We start from the raw sequence: 16,340 nt of genomic DNA on the forward strand, positions 1-16,340 counted from the left end.
GCGACCAAGGCATCGACTCCAAACTCCGCTCCTTGATTAGACGCGACAACAACAATGGCAACAACAACGCCAGGCAACAACTGGCAACATCGGCTAGAAACAACAGCAACAGCAAAAGCAACAACAACCGGCAACAGCAGCATGGGAAAATGTGCAATTTTGGCCAAAAATAAATAAGCCAAGCTGGATGGACGACGGTGAATCGACCTGACCGACCGTCCCTCGTCTCACATTCGTTGCGCAAAAATTGCTGCCTGTGTCTGAGGATCTTACACACAAAAACATAATTTTGTGGAATTTGGTGTATAAATATTTGTTTAATATAAAATTATTCCAACAATGTATTCATTTACCTTAAAAAAAGCACTTGACTATTAAATACAGTTAACTATTAAAGGATATGAGTTTAATTCAAAGAAAATTATTATTTTGTGTTCATCTTAATCTACTTGATCTTATCCCAAACTAGTAAAATTATCTGATAATTATTAATAAGCATAAACTTCTCCACGTGTAGTCAGCAATCAAAGGCACACCAGGGAGAGCAGAAAAATAAACATTTGAACTACTAGCCCAGGCCTTTCACAAAAAAATAGGAGGCGGGCGCCAAATCGCGCGCAAATAATTAATGTTTGGCAATAATCGAAGACACCTTCGGAGGCAGTTGCAACTTTGGCCGCCTGCCAGTTGCCAATTGCCAGTTGCAGGTTGCCAGTTTGCCATTTGGCCATTTGAGCAGTGGATTTTGAGCCGCGACAAGTGCAGCCAGCGGGCATGCAAATGAGGCCGCAAGGGAGGCGTCACCTTGCCGGCAAAATATTTTCGCGTATTTTCGTTGTAATTACAGTTTTTGGGCGGAGAGTTATGAGTGGAAAACGGTTGTGAGCTAAGTTTATTTTAAAGACCCGCTGAGCAGCCACATGTGGCACCAGAAATTAAGCTTACCACATTAAGACGAACATAACTATAGGAACATTAAAACACCTACAAAAGCAATTTGCATTTTAATTTAAAGAGTGGTGTTTTACTTTATTGGTACTTTCAGTTAATTTTAAAAAATTCCAATATTACATTGTATTTGATTATCAGTTATGAATTTTATTTTACACGATATATAGTTACTTTAATTTTAGCAGATCCTATAAGCAATTCAGCAAGGAAACAAACTGTAGCCAAAGTCAAACCACCAAACCACAATCCAGCAATAAGGTAATAATATTCGACATCATTTGATTTCACTTCCAAATGCCGATCACGAAATGCAAAATTTAGCAAACCACTTTGAATTCCATTTCGATAGGCATCGTCCTTCATTTTCAGATAAATGCCACTTTCAAATATTTTTCTAACAAACCTATTAAACAACTGCAAGTAGGGACGTCCAAATGCAGCGGAAATCTGAAGAGGTTGCTGGTAGAGGATATGGGGAAATTTCCGAAAAATGGGCAGTCTTAGGAATTTCTGCTGATAAAGCGCAAACTCAAGGCGATCAAAATATCCGAAATGAATATAACTTGTGTTTAGATTTCTTCGATAAAAATCAACGTTTGCCTCTGAAGTAGTGACAATTTTTTTTAGCAATTTCGTACGATCAGGGATAAGTTTTTCCATAGTTGTAATATCAACATCTATCAAGGGCCAATTGCCATCGAATTTGTCGAAATCATCCCAAGAATTTATTTGTTTTTCATGAAGCCCTGCGGCTTTATTACTCGATAGTTGTGCCAAATAAAGATTGGTTAATATAAATCCGGAAGTTGTTAATATGAGAAAGAAGAATAGGCGACGAGTTGTTGGTCGAGTTCCCATGTCTCTGCTACCCGAGAGAAACATAACCAATCGCAGAACTTTTAAGAACGCATCGCTTAGGCTGATTTGTCCTCTTGAGAAAATCCTTAAAGCAAAGGAGCAGTAAACTAGCATTATTAGCCAGGTTATCCAGGTGTCCAATGCATACGGCCTGATTAAATAAACCCAATTCGGTAAGGGTCGTGATGTGGGCACTATTAGACCAGCATTTTCCAGATAAAGGATATTGGTCATTGAAAAGCTTTCCAGCGGTCTGATTAGGAATGGGAAAAAGTCTATTGTGCGATTTGCTAAAAGTTCAAGACCATCATTTACAGTTACCACATTTACCAAGCGAAGGGATCCATTGAAATGGTTTGTAAAATCCACAATCATTCGAAGCATATATCCAGATAGATTTAATCGATTTTGACGATCTCTGAAAGAGAAGCAACGAGGAGCTCCTGCCATTATAAGGCCGTTGGTGATGTTATATCCATTCAAGTCCATTTTGTTACGGGAATGATCATAGAACTCCTTAACACTTTTTAAGCTTAAAATGGTCAAATCTTGATATGGCATAAAGGTGTAGAGTCCTTCCGAGTCCAACAGCATTACAAGTATATTCACTAAACCTTCATTGAAACATCGACGGAATATTTTTATAAGTTTGTCATAAGATCCTCCGTTAAAAAATATTAGCACTTGGAGGTGATTGTATTCCCACAACCAGTTTGCAAGATAGTGAAGACCACGATCCAGGTGCTCATCTTCCAGATACAAAATGGTAAGGCTGGAACTACAGAAGTTTCCTTTCAGAACCTTCTGATTTTCAGGATTTCTAATCCAGAGAGTGGGTACAGAAGTCCTTTGGACTGCCTCCAAAATGTCTGCACCATTGCCGAACTCTAAAAACACGTTGAGTTCCGTTTGGTAAATGTTATTAAGTTCTATAACTATTCGACCCAAGCGATTTCCTTCAACTAGTGAAAGGCTTTGAAGCGTATTCAGGTAAAGTAACTCCATTGCAATGCCTCTGAAATCCTGTACTTCAACGTTCTTTTATAGGCCATGTTTGACTACCCCCCAAATTGTTCCATTATTTGATTACAGTATTTTCTTTAATCCATTGTGGAAATTCCAATTTGAATACGTAAAACGAACGAGTGAAAAAAATACAAGTCATGATGCTTATGTGCATTAAGGCATTATACAATATTTTATTTATTACTCTGAATATTTGTGGCCTCCCTTTAGGTGGAGTAAAAGATGCGTTTTATACTGTATGTAAGCAGCGCTTATTCATTATATTCACTTTGGATTGCATTAGTACATTCATTTCTACGATAATAGATTCTGAATAAAATTAATATTATATATTATGTCTTATTATTTTTGTAAAACATTTGAGACGGAATATTTAAATCTCCATCTTTCCAAGAGAAATGCGATAGTGCTCACACACCAGCCCATTCCCAGTAAGATATAGGCAAAGAAATAAAATTCCTTGTCGAATATTTTGATTTCGCGAGATTGGGATGTACGAAAACTAATCTCACCACTAGCAATTCCTTCAAGGAAAGTGTCTTCCTGCAGCTTAATCCAAATACCCGATTCGTAGATTCGTCTTAGGTAATTGTTAAATAACTCCACATACGGTAATCCATGTCGAAGTGCCACAAATACAGGTCTTTGGTCGTACACCTCGTTTAATGTCTTGAAAATGGGCACTCGCAGATACCTTTGCTGGGATAGTTCGAATGCAATGCGATCCTCATAGGCCTCATAGGCATAACTAGTATTTAGGCTCTTGCGATGCTTGAAGACCTCCTCTATTGAGGTTACTAATATAATGCTTCGAAACTCTTTTTGTATAATTTTTGATTTGGTCATGTTGCGTAGTACTTCAGCGTCAAAGCTTTCCACCAGCAGTCTTCGCTTTTCACGGAATAGATCATCAAAGGTGTTGATTTGACTTTCAAACAAGCCCGTAGTTAAGTAACTTGATAACTGAGCGGTATAGAGATTGGTCAGCATAAATCCAACTACGAAGAGGACAATGAAACTAATAACCTGCTGTGTTCCCATATTAAAGTGCCATATTTTGTTCACCGGAAGCAGAAAGAAGAGCTCCAAGACGTCCATAAAAGAGCGCGATAAAGAAGAATTGCCCAGCTGTCTACATCTTATCCACCAGATGACGATGGAGGCGTAGACAAAGCTCACCATGATTGTAAGCCAAACTGTGCTGCGAAATGGCTTTATAAAGTACAGACTTTTTGGCAAGGGTTCGGCCCACGGCACCATGATATAGGTCTTAATGTTGTATAAAATATGACTACGGTAGAAATAGCACCATTCCAAGTCATGTATTATCCTGGGCATCATATCAATTTCGCCGTTTATCAGTGCTTTTAAGCCCTCCTTATAAGGTATGGTGTCCACATCATCAAACACATGCTCCTCTGTGCCATTGTATTTTTCGATGAACTCTTTAACCATTCTGTACATATAACCAGCGTATACCAATTCACCATTACGATTCCTATATCGAAAACATCGAGGTGTCATCGTTTCCACAGAGGTGCGAACGACTTGTCCTTGTAGGTTTCTCAGTTTTGTCAATTTATAGAATTCTTTCATATCTTCAATTTTATGAACTTTGACTTTCGGATATGGCTTATAGGTGTAAAGCGATCCATTGCCTAAATTCAAAGCCAGCACATGAATAAAACCATGGCTTAGAGCTTGTTGAAAATAAGTTTCCATATTGGATTCCACGACAAATAACATGGGTAAGTACTGAAGTCCCCAGAGCAGTTCCTTTACTTCATTTAGAGTTCGATTTCTTGTGGAATTCTTAAAGCACGCAATGATCAAAGAGTGTGAGCTGAATCTACCCAATAGTTTCTTTTGCTCCTCAATACTATTCACTAATAAATTGGGCACTTCCTGACCGATTTGTAGTTCCACATGATTGCAATCCAAGTAAATATTAAGCTGTAGTCGCTGATCATGATTAAGCTGATGTATTACTTCTCTGGCGGACCAGCTTTTGGATCTTCCACAGAACAGGATAATATATAAGAAAATCAGCCAGCGAGACATGATGCCGTCCTGCCCGAAAAAGGACACTGAATGCCGCGGTACAAAGACTTGGCGGTTTTAAGGCCTGGTCAAGATCTTAATCGGAAACAATTACATTGCATTGTCAATAAGTTAAAGTTGAAGTGGAAGTCAGAGGCGATGTTGGAGTCGAAGTCCAAGAGCAAGTCGTGCGCGGGTGAGTGCACTGAAAAAATATCAGTACCTGCTCGGAATGGAACAAAAAGCGAATACATATAACTGATTATGTTTGCCTTTCATTTAATTGATGACTTACATTAAAGCTACTTGAAATTAAATTGTATGACTTAATTAGTGCTGTGTGACACTGTTTCTTCCAGTGTACTGCTTATCGCAGCATCTACCAAATTGCCCCTTTGACCACGACCACGTAAACGTAATTGTTTGCGGTCTGGCTTCGGCAGTTCTAACGTGACCAAACAATTGCTAAATGTCATAGATATTGTTAATAAAATTACATGATTGCATAAATGGGCGCTAAACTGGGCGGTGATCTAAGTGAATTATGTCAGCCAGATGGTATGTGCCAGTGAGTGATTCCCATTCAATTTAAACGGTGATAAATGTAGTTTTACTAAGGGGCAAGATGATCCCCGTCTGCCTTTATGGAGAAGTGAGAATTTAAATACTTTTATTAATAATGTGCAGCAGTTGTATATTGTAATCAAAGCCACATTAAAAAAGTATTAAACCTAATTGAAATACTTGTTAAGTACACAAATATTGCATTTATGCGTTAAAATTATTAAGTGTTGACTGACACGCCGCTCTGATTAGTTTCAAATGCTGTCAGTGTTTATGGCTTTGTTATTTAAGACGGTTGTCATTGTTATTCTTAAGTTCGCTGCTGCAGTGGCTTTTGGCCAGAAACTCGTTAGCGTATAAAAGTGATCAGCCAGGCAAGCAGGCAAAAGCAACAAACGAACCGCATTGAAATTGAAATCGCTCATAAATTCAGTTGCTAATTGTAAGGAATGGCAGACCTTGGAATTCAAAGAGGCAAAACTCATTTCCAATGGCTACTGCAGAATGCGAAAAGCACAATCCAAATGGCTAAAAATGCCTTGCAAAAATCAAAAAAAAATATTATGAAGCTGCATAAACGCCAAACTGGCAAACAGAAATAACAATAAATAAATATAAATTTCAAGCGCAAACATAAAGAGCTATTGACTGTTGACTTTTATGAACAATTAGGCGGCAGCCACTTAAAATGGCCAACATACTTGTGCATATACAATATATCTGAATCCCCCAGATGCAGATACGCCAAACAAAAGATACAGAACAGATACTCGCACATATAAGGCCGACTCGCTAATCGCAATGGTATAATGGTTTAATGGCTTCTCTATGGGCCCGGCCCAGTAATAAAATACAATTGATTAGATCGACAACTGCAGTCTCTGAAATTCTGGGAGGGGGCGTCATCGAGGGGTGGCACTTGGGTTGGATGGAGCACGAGGGAGTCAGGGCATTTGGACTTTAATTAATGCATTCAAAGCATTTATGTAAATGGCGGGAAATAATTTATCACCCATTCAAGACAGCGACAACGAAACGGCAACAACGACCAATCAAATGTGGCATCCATGCATTGCAATACAGTAAAGAAACCTATCTTTCAATGGATTCAATGCCTGGTAAATATACCAACTTAAAAACGGCTATAAGTTAAATTAATTTATTTCTAATTTATTTCTAAACTACAAATGGTAAAAAATTACATAAATTACAAGCTCTTAGGGTCTCAAACTATTATATTTTTACATAAGCAGCACTTTAGATTTTATGTTTACTACTGAGACAAATAAATCAAAAGCCATTTTAACAGTTAGCTGCTTAACATTTTTACATCTCAATAACAAATAATTAGAATTCAACAATGAAATACTTAAGGTGATATCTATATTGCATTTAATTACTATATGCATTTGTCAATGAAATCGTTTTCATATGGCGAGCTCTACTGTGCTTCACTTTTTTCCCATTTGCTACACAAATCTTTCGATATTTCCATTTTTTCTCCATTTTTGTGTTCATTAGTGCAACGCCCACACATTGAGCATTTGGTGGGCGTGGCCGTAGCGAGCATTATAAGCGGCAAATCGTTTGATTTTCCCAAGATTTCTCGTTTGCTGTTTATGGTTGTTGTAGTTGTCCATGTAATTAGTACTTAATTTATAATTTTTGTACCGCAAATATTGCAAACCAAATTGCTGGGCAATGTTCTCTCTATGTGTGTGTGTGTGCACTAGTGTGCTTGTTTGTTTGAGAAATCGGCGCAAGGTTATAGATACTAGATTCCAGATACAAAGCTATAGGAAGGCGGTTCTGTGGGCGGGCCCAAGGCGTTTCTGTGTGGGTGGCTTGGAAATATTGTAGCTGGGTTCCGATTTGTGGGATAAATTCCAATTGCCGGCGGAAATGCAAAATTATTGAACTAAATATGCCACATATTTCTTCACCTTAACCTTCTCTTTTTGTACGCTATTTTTTCTTTTTGTACGTTTTGTTTTGTGCCGGCACTTTGCCAACAATTTCCGCAAATTAAACAACAATTTCTATCTTCCTTGATACCAGCTAGTCAAGCGCTTAGCTCACATTGGCCACAATCATTAACTAGAGCTATTATGGAGTGAAGGATACGATGGAGCACCAAGAATTTCCACACATTTCTGTCGAGTTGCAGAAACGCACTGATAAAAATAAGCAGGAAAATGTTATACATACATTAGTGAATCATGTTTTCATTTATCGAATTCTATGAAGTGTAACTTATATAATATATACAAAGAAGTTGATTAAAACTTTTTCTTTTGATTTATGTTAATAGATTCTGTTTCAATAACAAATAATTTTTAGTTTCAGCAAATTATTATAATTGGCTTTGAATCAAATGTTTAGAAGAAGATATCTACTACTACTAAGACGTATTTGTTTTCTTATTTAGCTAGTGTAAAACGCATTTCTCTCAGTGCACATTAAATCAGGTGGCTGCTTGATGCTCATCCAATCGAGCCATACAATTAAATAACAGTCCAGCAAGATAATGCGACTAACTAGAAATAAATAAACAAGGCAGGCAGGCGCCCAGTGGCAACCACCACCACCTCGGATGCATTACTGAACCACCGTACTACCGCCGCACCGCCGCACCACTGAACCACCATCACATCGCGGGCTCCATCACTCAATCCTCGTTGTGGTCGTCAATCAAGGTTGGCCTGTACTTTCAGGCCGGACTACTGTGCGTACCCGATGGGAGGGACCGGACCGGCTTTGTCTGTCTGCCAGAGTTCAGTTCAGTTCCCTGGCCGCTCAGTTTGGAGACCGCATAATGATAGAGCGGACCCGCTGCCTGGCGTTAGCCGGGCTTTTCGGACTGGGGCTTACTCAATTACCTTTGACTAAATTATGGCCAATTGTTGCATTGAACATGTGTTGCATAATTACGGGCTGTGGCGGCCACGTACGCTGCAAGTTGGTAGCTGCGAGCTGAAATTTGATTACTGCTTATAGATTAGAGCCGCGAACGGAACGGCAATGAAGTTAGTTGCTGCGCGTTACGATGCACTGCCATTAATTCTAGGACCCAGAAGAAATTCGATAAATATTACATATCAAAGTGAGAAAAAACTAGGCACATACTTGTATATACTGAAAAAACATGACAGGACATCTCTGGTAATAGACTTTAATCTTGCTTACACACATTTCCTTGCTAAAAATTAATTTCAGTTTCCATTTAAAGTATTTCATTTTGTGTTTTTGGTAGCACAAATATATTATTTTATATATTATTTATATTATACTAAATATTTTTTGTATTTATTTTGAAGTGCCTAATCTACTTTCCCACTTTTCCGTCAGTGCAGATAGTGTTTAGTTTTGAACTTGCGCCTTCGGGCCGGCCACTAAACGTGTTGCAAACTTGGCCACGTTGACAGGTTAATGTCCATGGCCAAAAGGGCCAGAGAGGAGGAGGCGTTTTTCCGAAGGGGCGGATATGGTTTTCGGGGAGTGGAATTCTGCGGTTTCCGACGTTAGCGCTCAGCCAACAGAAATCAGTTTTAGGAGTCATGGAAAATGTGTGGAAAACTGTCGTCGACCCACACGTGCTTGCAACATTGTTGTGGCTGCTGTCGTAGTTAGCATTGTTGTGGGACATATTTTTTGTGTTACTCCTAAGATTTTGCCGGCAATTAGCGTCGCAACATTTACGAGTGCCAGACAAATTACCGGGCAACCTGTTGCAATTAAAATAACGGCACGCCAACTTTCGCCGCAAATCGTTCGCAACAGCAAAAATGTTGCGAGCACGCGTGCGACAACACAAAACAACAAACAAACACGGCTGTTGTTTGTTGCCCCGTTTGAGCCGTGAGTTTATGGCGCAAAACACTTAGCCAAAAGAGCCAAACCTTTCGCACACAAATTCAATTTGTTTGCATTTTAATTGTCGTTTGTCGCCGCAACAGACCACGAGAAAATACAAAAAGGAGAGAAAAATTGCCAACAACTCGTCGGCAGTTGTCGCAGCAAATGCAACATATACACTCGATATGGGTGTTTTTTTTTTGGTTGGATTTTTTTTGTTTTTATTTTTGTTTAAGTTTTATGGCCTTATCCTACGCATTTCCAATGCTGTTAACAGCTTTGTCCGAGGGTGTGTTAAATATTTTTTATGGCTTACTTTGTGCGCCCAACAATCATTTCGGTTTTCCTCCTCGCACGACTGGCATTTTTGGCTCTAAGCTGCATTGACTGCCATTTTTATGGTTATTAAAGCCGCGAGCCGTCTTTTCTTGGCCCTCATGTGTTAGCTGTTAGCTGTTGGTTGTTCGTTGTACGCTGTTAGTTGTTCTCGTTGTTGTCGGTGTTGTCGGTGTGGGCGCAAACTTCAAGATAATTACGTGCTAAAAGTCAAGACAACACAAAGCGCGCCAAGATAAGTCGACATTCTTATGCCGTGAATTTATGAAATTTTCAATAATAGACATGAAATTCGAAATATCTTTGAAAAATGGTTGGCACGCTTTTTTTTAATGGATAAAGCGTTTCACATTTTTATGATAAGACATTGTGTGAAGTGTCAAAGAAACGGAATGCGGTTGCTATCTAAATAAACCACACGGAAAATTAAGGTTTTCCCAATAAAATGCACTGAAAACTTAATTTTTTTGTTTTTTCTAATGAGAAAAAATATTTAAAAAAAAATAAAAGACTTCCACTCGTTAAAATTCTATAATCCCTACGAAATCAGAGACCCCTGAAACCGTATCCAAGTAATAAAAAACTTTACAAGATTATCATTTCACAGATGCGATTTCGATTGAGAAAAATATCGTATAACTGAAATACCCTGTGTGTGGTCCTAAGTCCGTGTAAGTTGTGCCTAAGCCCCTGGGCGCAGACTGCTAAGCCCCACTGTGACCTGAGACCGGGCGAGGAAAAGGTATGCAGACACAAAAAAAAAAGAAGGTGATTACGGAAGGGGACAGGAAAATAAAAAAAATTAAAAACAAAAAAACAAATCTATAACCAGGCAAACACCTGCAGTCCGACACATATGGCTGTCAAAAAAGCAACAAATACGAAGTCAGGCTGCCAATTGTCGACAATCAATCAACTATTGTTGTTAAGTGCCCGTTTATGTGGCTGATTTTTTATTGCAAACGCATTTCCCCACCATAAACTAGAAAATGTGAGGAAAAAAGCAGCCATGGGCGAGTTTTTGACTTCAATCCGCGGAGTGGAAATAGTCTCTTTGCGAAGCAAACAAACCCATTTAAGTAAATAACTTTCGTTTGGCCAATCAACAGTTGAAACTCCACAACTGAGACTTGCGAATCTAGGAAGTCTAAAAATGTAACGAATTTCTCTAGGATTTGTTTATACGCTTAAATGTTATTACTTTATACGACATGAATTTGCTTGAAGGTAACAACTTACAACTTTTGTGGTAGTGCGAAATAAAAGTGAGATAATACTTGAATATACTTAATATATACTTAAAGCAAAGAATCACTAAATGGCTTGAGTAGTTTCTGCTTTAAAAGCTTCACTGTACAGATACAACATGTTGCTGCATTATGTTAGCAGCGACATTTGCATGCCGTTTGCAACTCGTTGCGCTCCTGTCGCCTCCATCGATTGGCAACAAGTGCAATCAGGTGATGTACTGCAGTTGATTTTCACTGCCCGTTGCAGTTGCCAATGTTTCGGCCGTGTTATGCAAACGCAAAATGTCAGGCACCTGGGCAACATGCGGCTGGAATCGCCAAATGAATGTCAAACATATTGGAGCGACCGTTGCAAATGTCACCGTTTGACAGTAGACAACACAAGCAACTGAACACAATTGCACTTGGAAAATATAAGAATAAATTATTTCAAGAGTTACTGCAAGAATTTATTTAATTTACATTTGCTTCAAGTTCTACAATATGACATTTATCCATGAGTATGGTATTTTAATAAGCAATTGAATACCTGTTATACTACTTGAATTCTGTTTTATTAAATGGTTCTAGATATGTTTCTCTAAGTGTTCCAGCTATGTTGCACTTGTTTCCAGCAACATGTTGCGCCTGATTGGCCTGGCAAGCGACAAATTAGGCAGGCAATCGCTTGACTCCGACTGTGTTTATGGCCCATTAACTTTGTATCGGCATTGGCAACGCCTTGATTAAGCAATTTTCTTTGCCAATAAGTTGGATTTTCGGCCACTCTTATGATGGCCAATTAAGGCGGAGGCATGCGTGGCTGATATATAGATAGATACACTCGCGTACTGCAAAGTTCCCCTTCGGGGGTCAGCAATTTTTGATTAACCCCGCGCCACGGCAATGAAACCATTTGCGGGTTGACCACTGACCCACAATGAACATATAACAAGTGCACATTACAATCGCTACAATATCGTCTGGCTTTCCAACTTTTCCGGCTCTTTCGCTTTTCGCTCTTTTTTGGCCCACCCATTTGCCTAATCTCTGACATTAGTTGAAAGCGTTTGATGCGAAAATTGCAGTTCTCCGCTCGGCCGAGACTGAATTATTATAGTTGGCACTCTTTTTTCCTACCCAGCGAGGATTGTAATTTATGTTTGGCCCGAAAAGTCAATTGATATGGCCCAGGCGATAACAGGAACTTAAGTGTTTTTTTTTTTTGGGCATTTTCGTTTGTGATTCCTTGCGGCTATGAAATGCACTCCAAGATTGATGCCAAGCAGATGGAGTTGTCTGGGCCAAGATGCGGGTTCAAATAGCCAATAAAGATACTCCTGGCGTGACACGATCATGTCATCAAACCTAGAGAAACCAACATTAAACTAAATAAATTCTATTAAAGGGCGAACCTTTTGTCTTAAATTGAAATACATCGTGAGTGACCTGAAGTAAATTCCAATCACGATCGCATCCCCAGCTCTGGAACCCCCATTCTGCCCCCTCTGATAAAGTTGTAGATGTTTTGGCAAATTGATTTTACGGATTTTCAAGTAGAGTTGTGAGGGGCGAATAACTCAAGTGTCGCCAGGGGGCATACTTAGACTTTAAACAGATCGTTGGCTGGAGATTGGCAGAGGCGTTCCCAGAAGTGGAGGGATAAGTAAGTGGTAGACGATTGTTATTTTAATGTTATGGTCATGCCGGCATTTCGCATCGAATTGGGTGACGAATTGTGTGGGCGTTGGTAACGGATTGACAACAGAACGATGCCCACCCCCTACTGAAAACAAAAAGAAACAAAAAGCTAGGACTTTCCGTTACCTTTTGACCCCGCCGACAACTGATCCAATCAGAGAGACAATCGCCCCAGCCATATTTGTTGCACACTTCACTTATTTTGTGCCACATTGTACACCTACAAATGTCACTCAAGGCAAAAAACATGTTAATTTAACTCGCAAAATTCCGAAAAAAGAAATACAAAAAAAATCAACTTAAATCGAAACAGCAAAACACAACTTTAAATACCCCCAAGACAACAATGGCCGGCCAAAAAAGGTTTAAACGAAACGGAGATCACAAGTCACGATAATGATAAATCGCAGCACAAACATTTAGCCAGAGCTACTGCCACAAAAGGTCGAGGGTGGGTACAGTAGCACTGAATTTATTTACTCATTGTACAATCAAGGAATAAATAATAGCAACAAAAAAAAAAGAAAAAATGCTTAGCAAACACGAAGAAAATGAGCCAGGCAAAAAACTTATGGCAAACATCAAAAAAAGGCAACGTGTCACAGTTCGTGAAATAACAATAGTTCAGTATCGGCCCCGGCGGCTGGAAGATCAGACTCCAAGTCTGTCGTGGCCGAAAAAAAAGAGAAAAAAAAGGAAAAAACTCTATATATGTATATAGAAATCTGGGGGAACCTGGGGATCGAGGAGGGTGGCAGATCAATATCTCAATGAGTTGACGATTGAGTCGAGGCTGCCGAATAAGTTTCGAGGGGTTAGGTGGCTTGTCATTCGTTCGGCTTCTGTGGTAAATGTAGTTTATTTTCATAGCTTATGACAACAACTTTGGCTTACTTGCTCACTTGCTTTGCCTCCAGCAAATGGTAGCTCTATAGTTTTTCTAGCTTATTTGATTATAACAAATATTTGGGTTTTTTTCGTTTTGGTTTTTCTGCCTTTTCTGCGCTATGCATAAATTATGGCATATTTATTTAAATGCATTTGCCGCTAAAGGTCAACAACAAAATGGAAACATTTTCTGATTGCATTATATTATTTTTGCTTTATTTTTTTTTGGAAAATTTGGAGCAATGTTGTTAGCGTCACGAAAAAATGGCGACCCAAATTGAAGTTGCAAGTTTTCGCTTTCGGTTTTGGCAATTTGTTTTGGCATAAAGCACGAGCAGCATATGATTAAGTTTTAAAGATGATGTTTCTATTGACATTTAGTTATTGAATAAGGTTAGCCAAATCTGGGCTTTATTGAACATAAATAACACATGTGACTTCGGATTGATTGACCTTTTAATTATTTATGGTGAATTATTTTAGACAGCTTTAGCATTTTGTAGTCTCCTTTTGGGAAAATCGGTTTTTCTAACAATATAAAAACCTCTTATGTTAATTGATGTAGTAAAGTATAACAAAACTCGTTGCAATCCCCTTTTTTAAAGAGCTCAATTTGGGTGTGCTTTATTTTCAATCACTATTTATCATAATCATCTTTATTGTTGCACCTGATTCGTGCCCCTGCTGTGAGATCCTTGTGTGTGTTTCTGTATGCAATAATTGCGATTATCTGATTTTTTTAATGCAGTGTAATAAACGCTTATGTTGTCGTCATCGTTGCTGCTGTTGTGTTGTTGGCATAAATAAGCCCAGCTCGTACTCAAATGAACGATGCTTATCTGCGGCACAACTCAGCAGAAATATCCAAAATGGACGGGGCATTTTCATGGTGGATTGGCAGATTGTTGCAAGGGGGTAATGTGGCCAATAAACTTTAACTACGACAAAAGACGCATTTTGCTGCTACTTAAGACCAATAAATCTAAGCAGCTGCACTAAGATGTTGATGCTGTTGCTGTTGCAGATATCGCTTGTTGGCCTGTTGCTGCTGCACTTTTCAACTCATCGGCGCGGCTAGGGAAAAAGGAAAAAGACCAAGTCGAATCCCAGGCCATGTCCATGTGTTCAGTTCAGGTCTATGCGATTGTCATCAGCAACGGCTTTATCATTGTTGTTGCTGCCGCTGACTTGGCATGTAATAAGTTTCAAGATGATGCTGCAATTACCGCAAACAGCAACAACATCAACGCATTGATAAAATAGCCTTGAGTGTTGATGCAGCTACACTGTGATGTATTCTTTATCCTTAAATCTAGAAATATACTTTACGAAAATTTAAAAATGTTTAGAAAGCTTTCTATGCAGTTCTAAAGCTTGTGTTAGTAATTTAAAGTGAAATATAAAGGTTCTTTTGTTGTTTCATGTTTACAAATTGAATGGCAAAGTATAGCTACTAATTTCTTTCAATGTAGTTCATTAATAGATACTTTCGAACATTTTTCGCCAGTGTAGAATGGGCTCGGCTTTGGTCGCATCGTTGATGTTCCTGCCCCATCTGTTGCCGTCTGGCTGCGTGTGGGGCAACTCATTAGTGGCATTTGACCTGCCTTGCACTCTTGCCTGATTGAATTTGCCATAACAAACAGCAACAACATCGACAGCAACAACAGCGACAGCAACCAGCAACAGCAACGATTTCCGCCTGTCAAAAAGCGTTTTTCTCCAACACTTGAATGTGGCCAAGTCGAGAGGCGACATGTTTGCCACCCAGTTCAAAAGAAAAACCGGGGTGGGGCTTTCGATTGGCATTTTGTAATCAACGCTATGCAAATGCCTTGGCATAGTCACAGCATAAATTAAGCATCTCAAAATCGCTGCTGATGCTGCCGATGTGTTGCAGATATGTTGCTGATGTGCCAGCTTGATATTTGTGTTATATAAAAAATAAAAACACGAAAAACACCTGAATAGCGATTGGATCGGTGAAAATTGCTTTGACACTGATCTAGTGCAGTGTTTATGTTATCGCAATTAATTTTTGTCACGTTAGAGATACGATTTTGCCTATCACTTTAATTTGAATCATAGAAAAAATAATAGTAAATATTTTAAATTATTTTTATGAAGTTTCTCTGGTGCATTATAATCTGTTTTTTGCTGTAGGTGATGACAATTACTAGGTTTACAGGAAATGTTTAAAACTATTTAGAGATTAAAAAGGCTTTAATAATATTTTTCGTTTGTTCAAAATATATTTTAAAAGCAATTATAAATTTAACCTTATTTATGGCTACCTTTCAAGTAGCTGCAATTGCAGTTTCTTTGGCCCATGTCCAATGTGTGAATTTGCGTCATTTATATCTATCGTTTTATCGTCTCACTGACTCAACTTTATTTTTCACACCACATTTTGCGATTTGTGCCAACAGATTTTTCTCGACAAATGTTTGCTGATCGATTTTGTTGACTGATTTGTACAAATGTCGATTAAACGAAGCGATATCTGTTCAAACAGGTGCAAGCATGTGTGAGAAAAGTTACAAATGAGCAAAATTCCACAAATCAATATGAATATATATGTATATATTTCACCCACCCAGCCGATGGACATTAACTAATTGAAACATTCTCTCACCTTGCCACCAGTCATCTCGTCGGCAAGTGAACTTTGTGAACTCCTTTTCCGCAGAAAATATCTTATGGCACATACGGTGGTCATGGTGGTTATGGCGGTTATGGCCATGGTGGCTGCGATTATGGCCCACATGTGCAACCTGACTCCTCGCCACGGTGGAAAAACAATTTCCATCTGCACGGCCATAACTCAGCTCATTGTCAGCCCCACGACCCACACACTGACCCTCCACAAAAAAAAAAAAGAGACCGTAAAAA

At 38.9% G+C, this 16,340-nt stretch overlaps 2 protein-coding genes across 2 annotated transcripts; both read right to left on the reverse strand.

The window, feature by feature from the left end:
* Nucleotides 1-1,098: 1,098 nt before the first annotated feature.
* Nucleotides 1,099-2,814, reverse strand: LOC122616546. Its single transcript, XM_043792035.1, has one exon. It carries the CDS (start codon nucleotides 2,812-2,814, stop codon nucleotides 1,099-1,101), a length of 1,716 nt encoding a protein of 571 aa, XP_043647970.1.
* Nucleotides 2,815-3,177: 363 nt separating this feature from the next.
* Nucleotides 3,178-4,896, reverse strand: LOC122616549. Its single transcript, XM_043792040.1, has one exon. It carries the CDS (start codon nucleotides 4,894-4,896, stop codon nucleotides 3,178-3,180), a length of 1,719 nt encoding a protein of 572 aa, XP_043647975.1.
* Nucleotides 4,897-16,340: the final 11,444 nt, after the last annotated feature.

The sequence above is a fragment of the Drosophila teissieri genome, chromosome 3L (genome assembly GCF_016746235.2).
Source record: "Drosophila teissieri strain GT53w chromosome 3L, Prin_Dtei_1.1, whole genome shotgun sequence".
NCBI lineage: Eukaryota > Metazoa > Arthropoda > Insecta > Diptera > Drosophilidae > Drosophila > Drosophila teissieri.

Bases quoted from the DNA above. Each gene is read 5' to 3' on its own strand.
- LOC122616546 (XM_043792035.1), bottom strand. From the start codon at position 2,814: ATGGAGTTACTTTACCTGAATACGCTTCAAAGCCTTTCACTAGTTGAA.
- LOC122616549 (XM_043792040.1), bottom strand. From the start codon at position 4,896: ATGTCTCGCTGGCTGATTTTCTTATATATTATCCTGTTCTGTGGAAGA.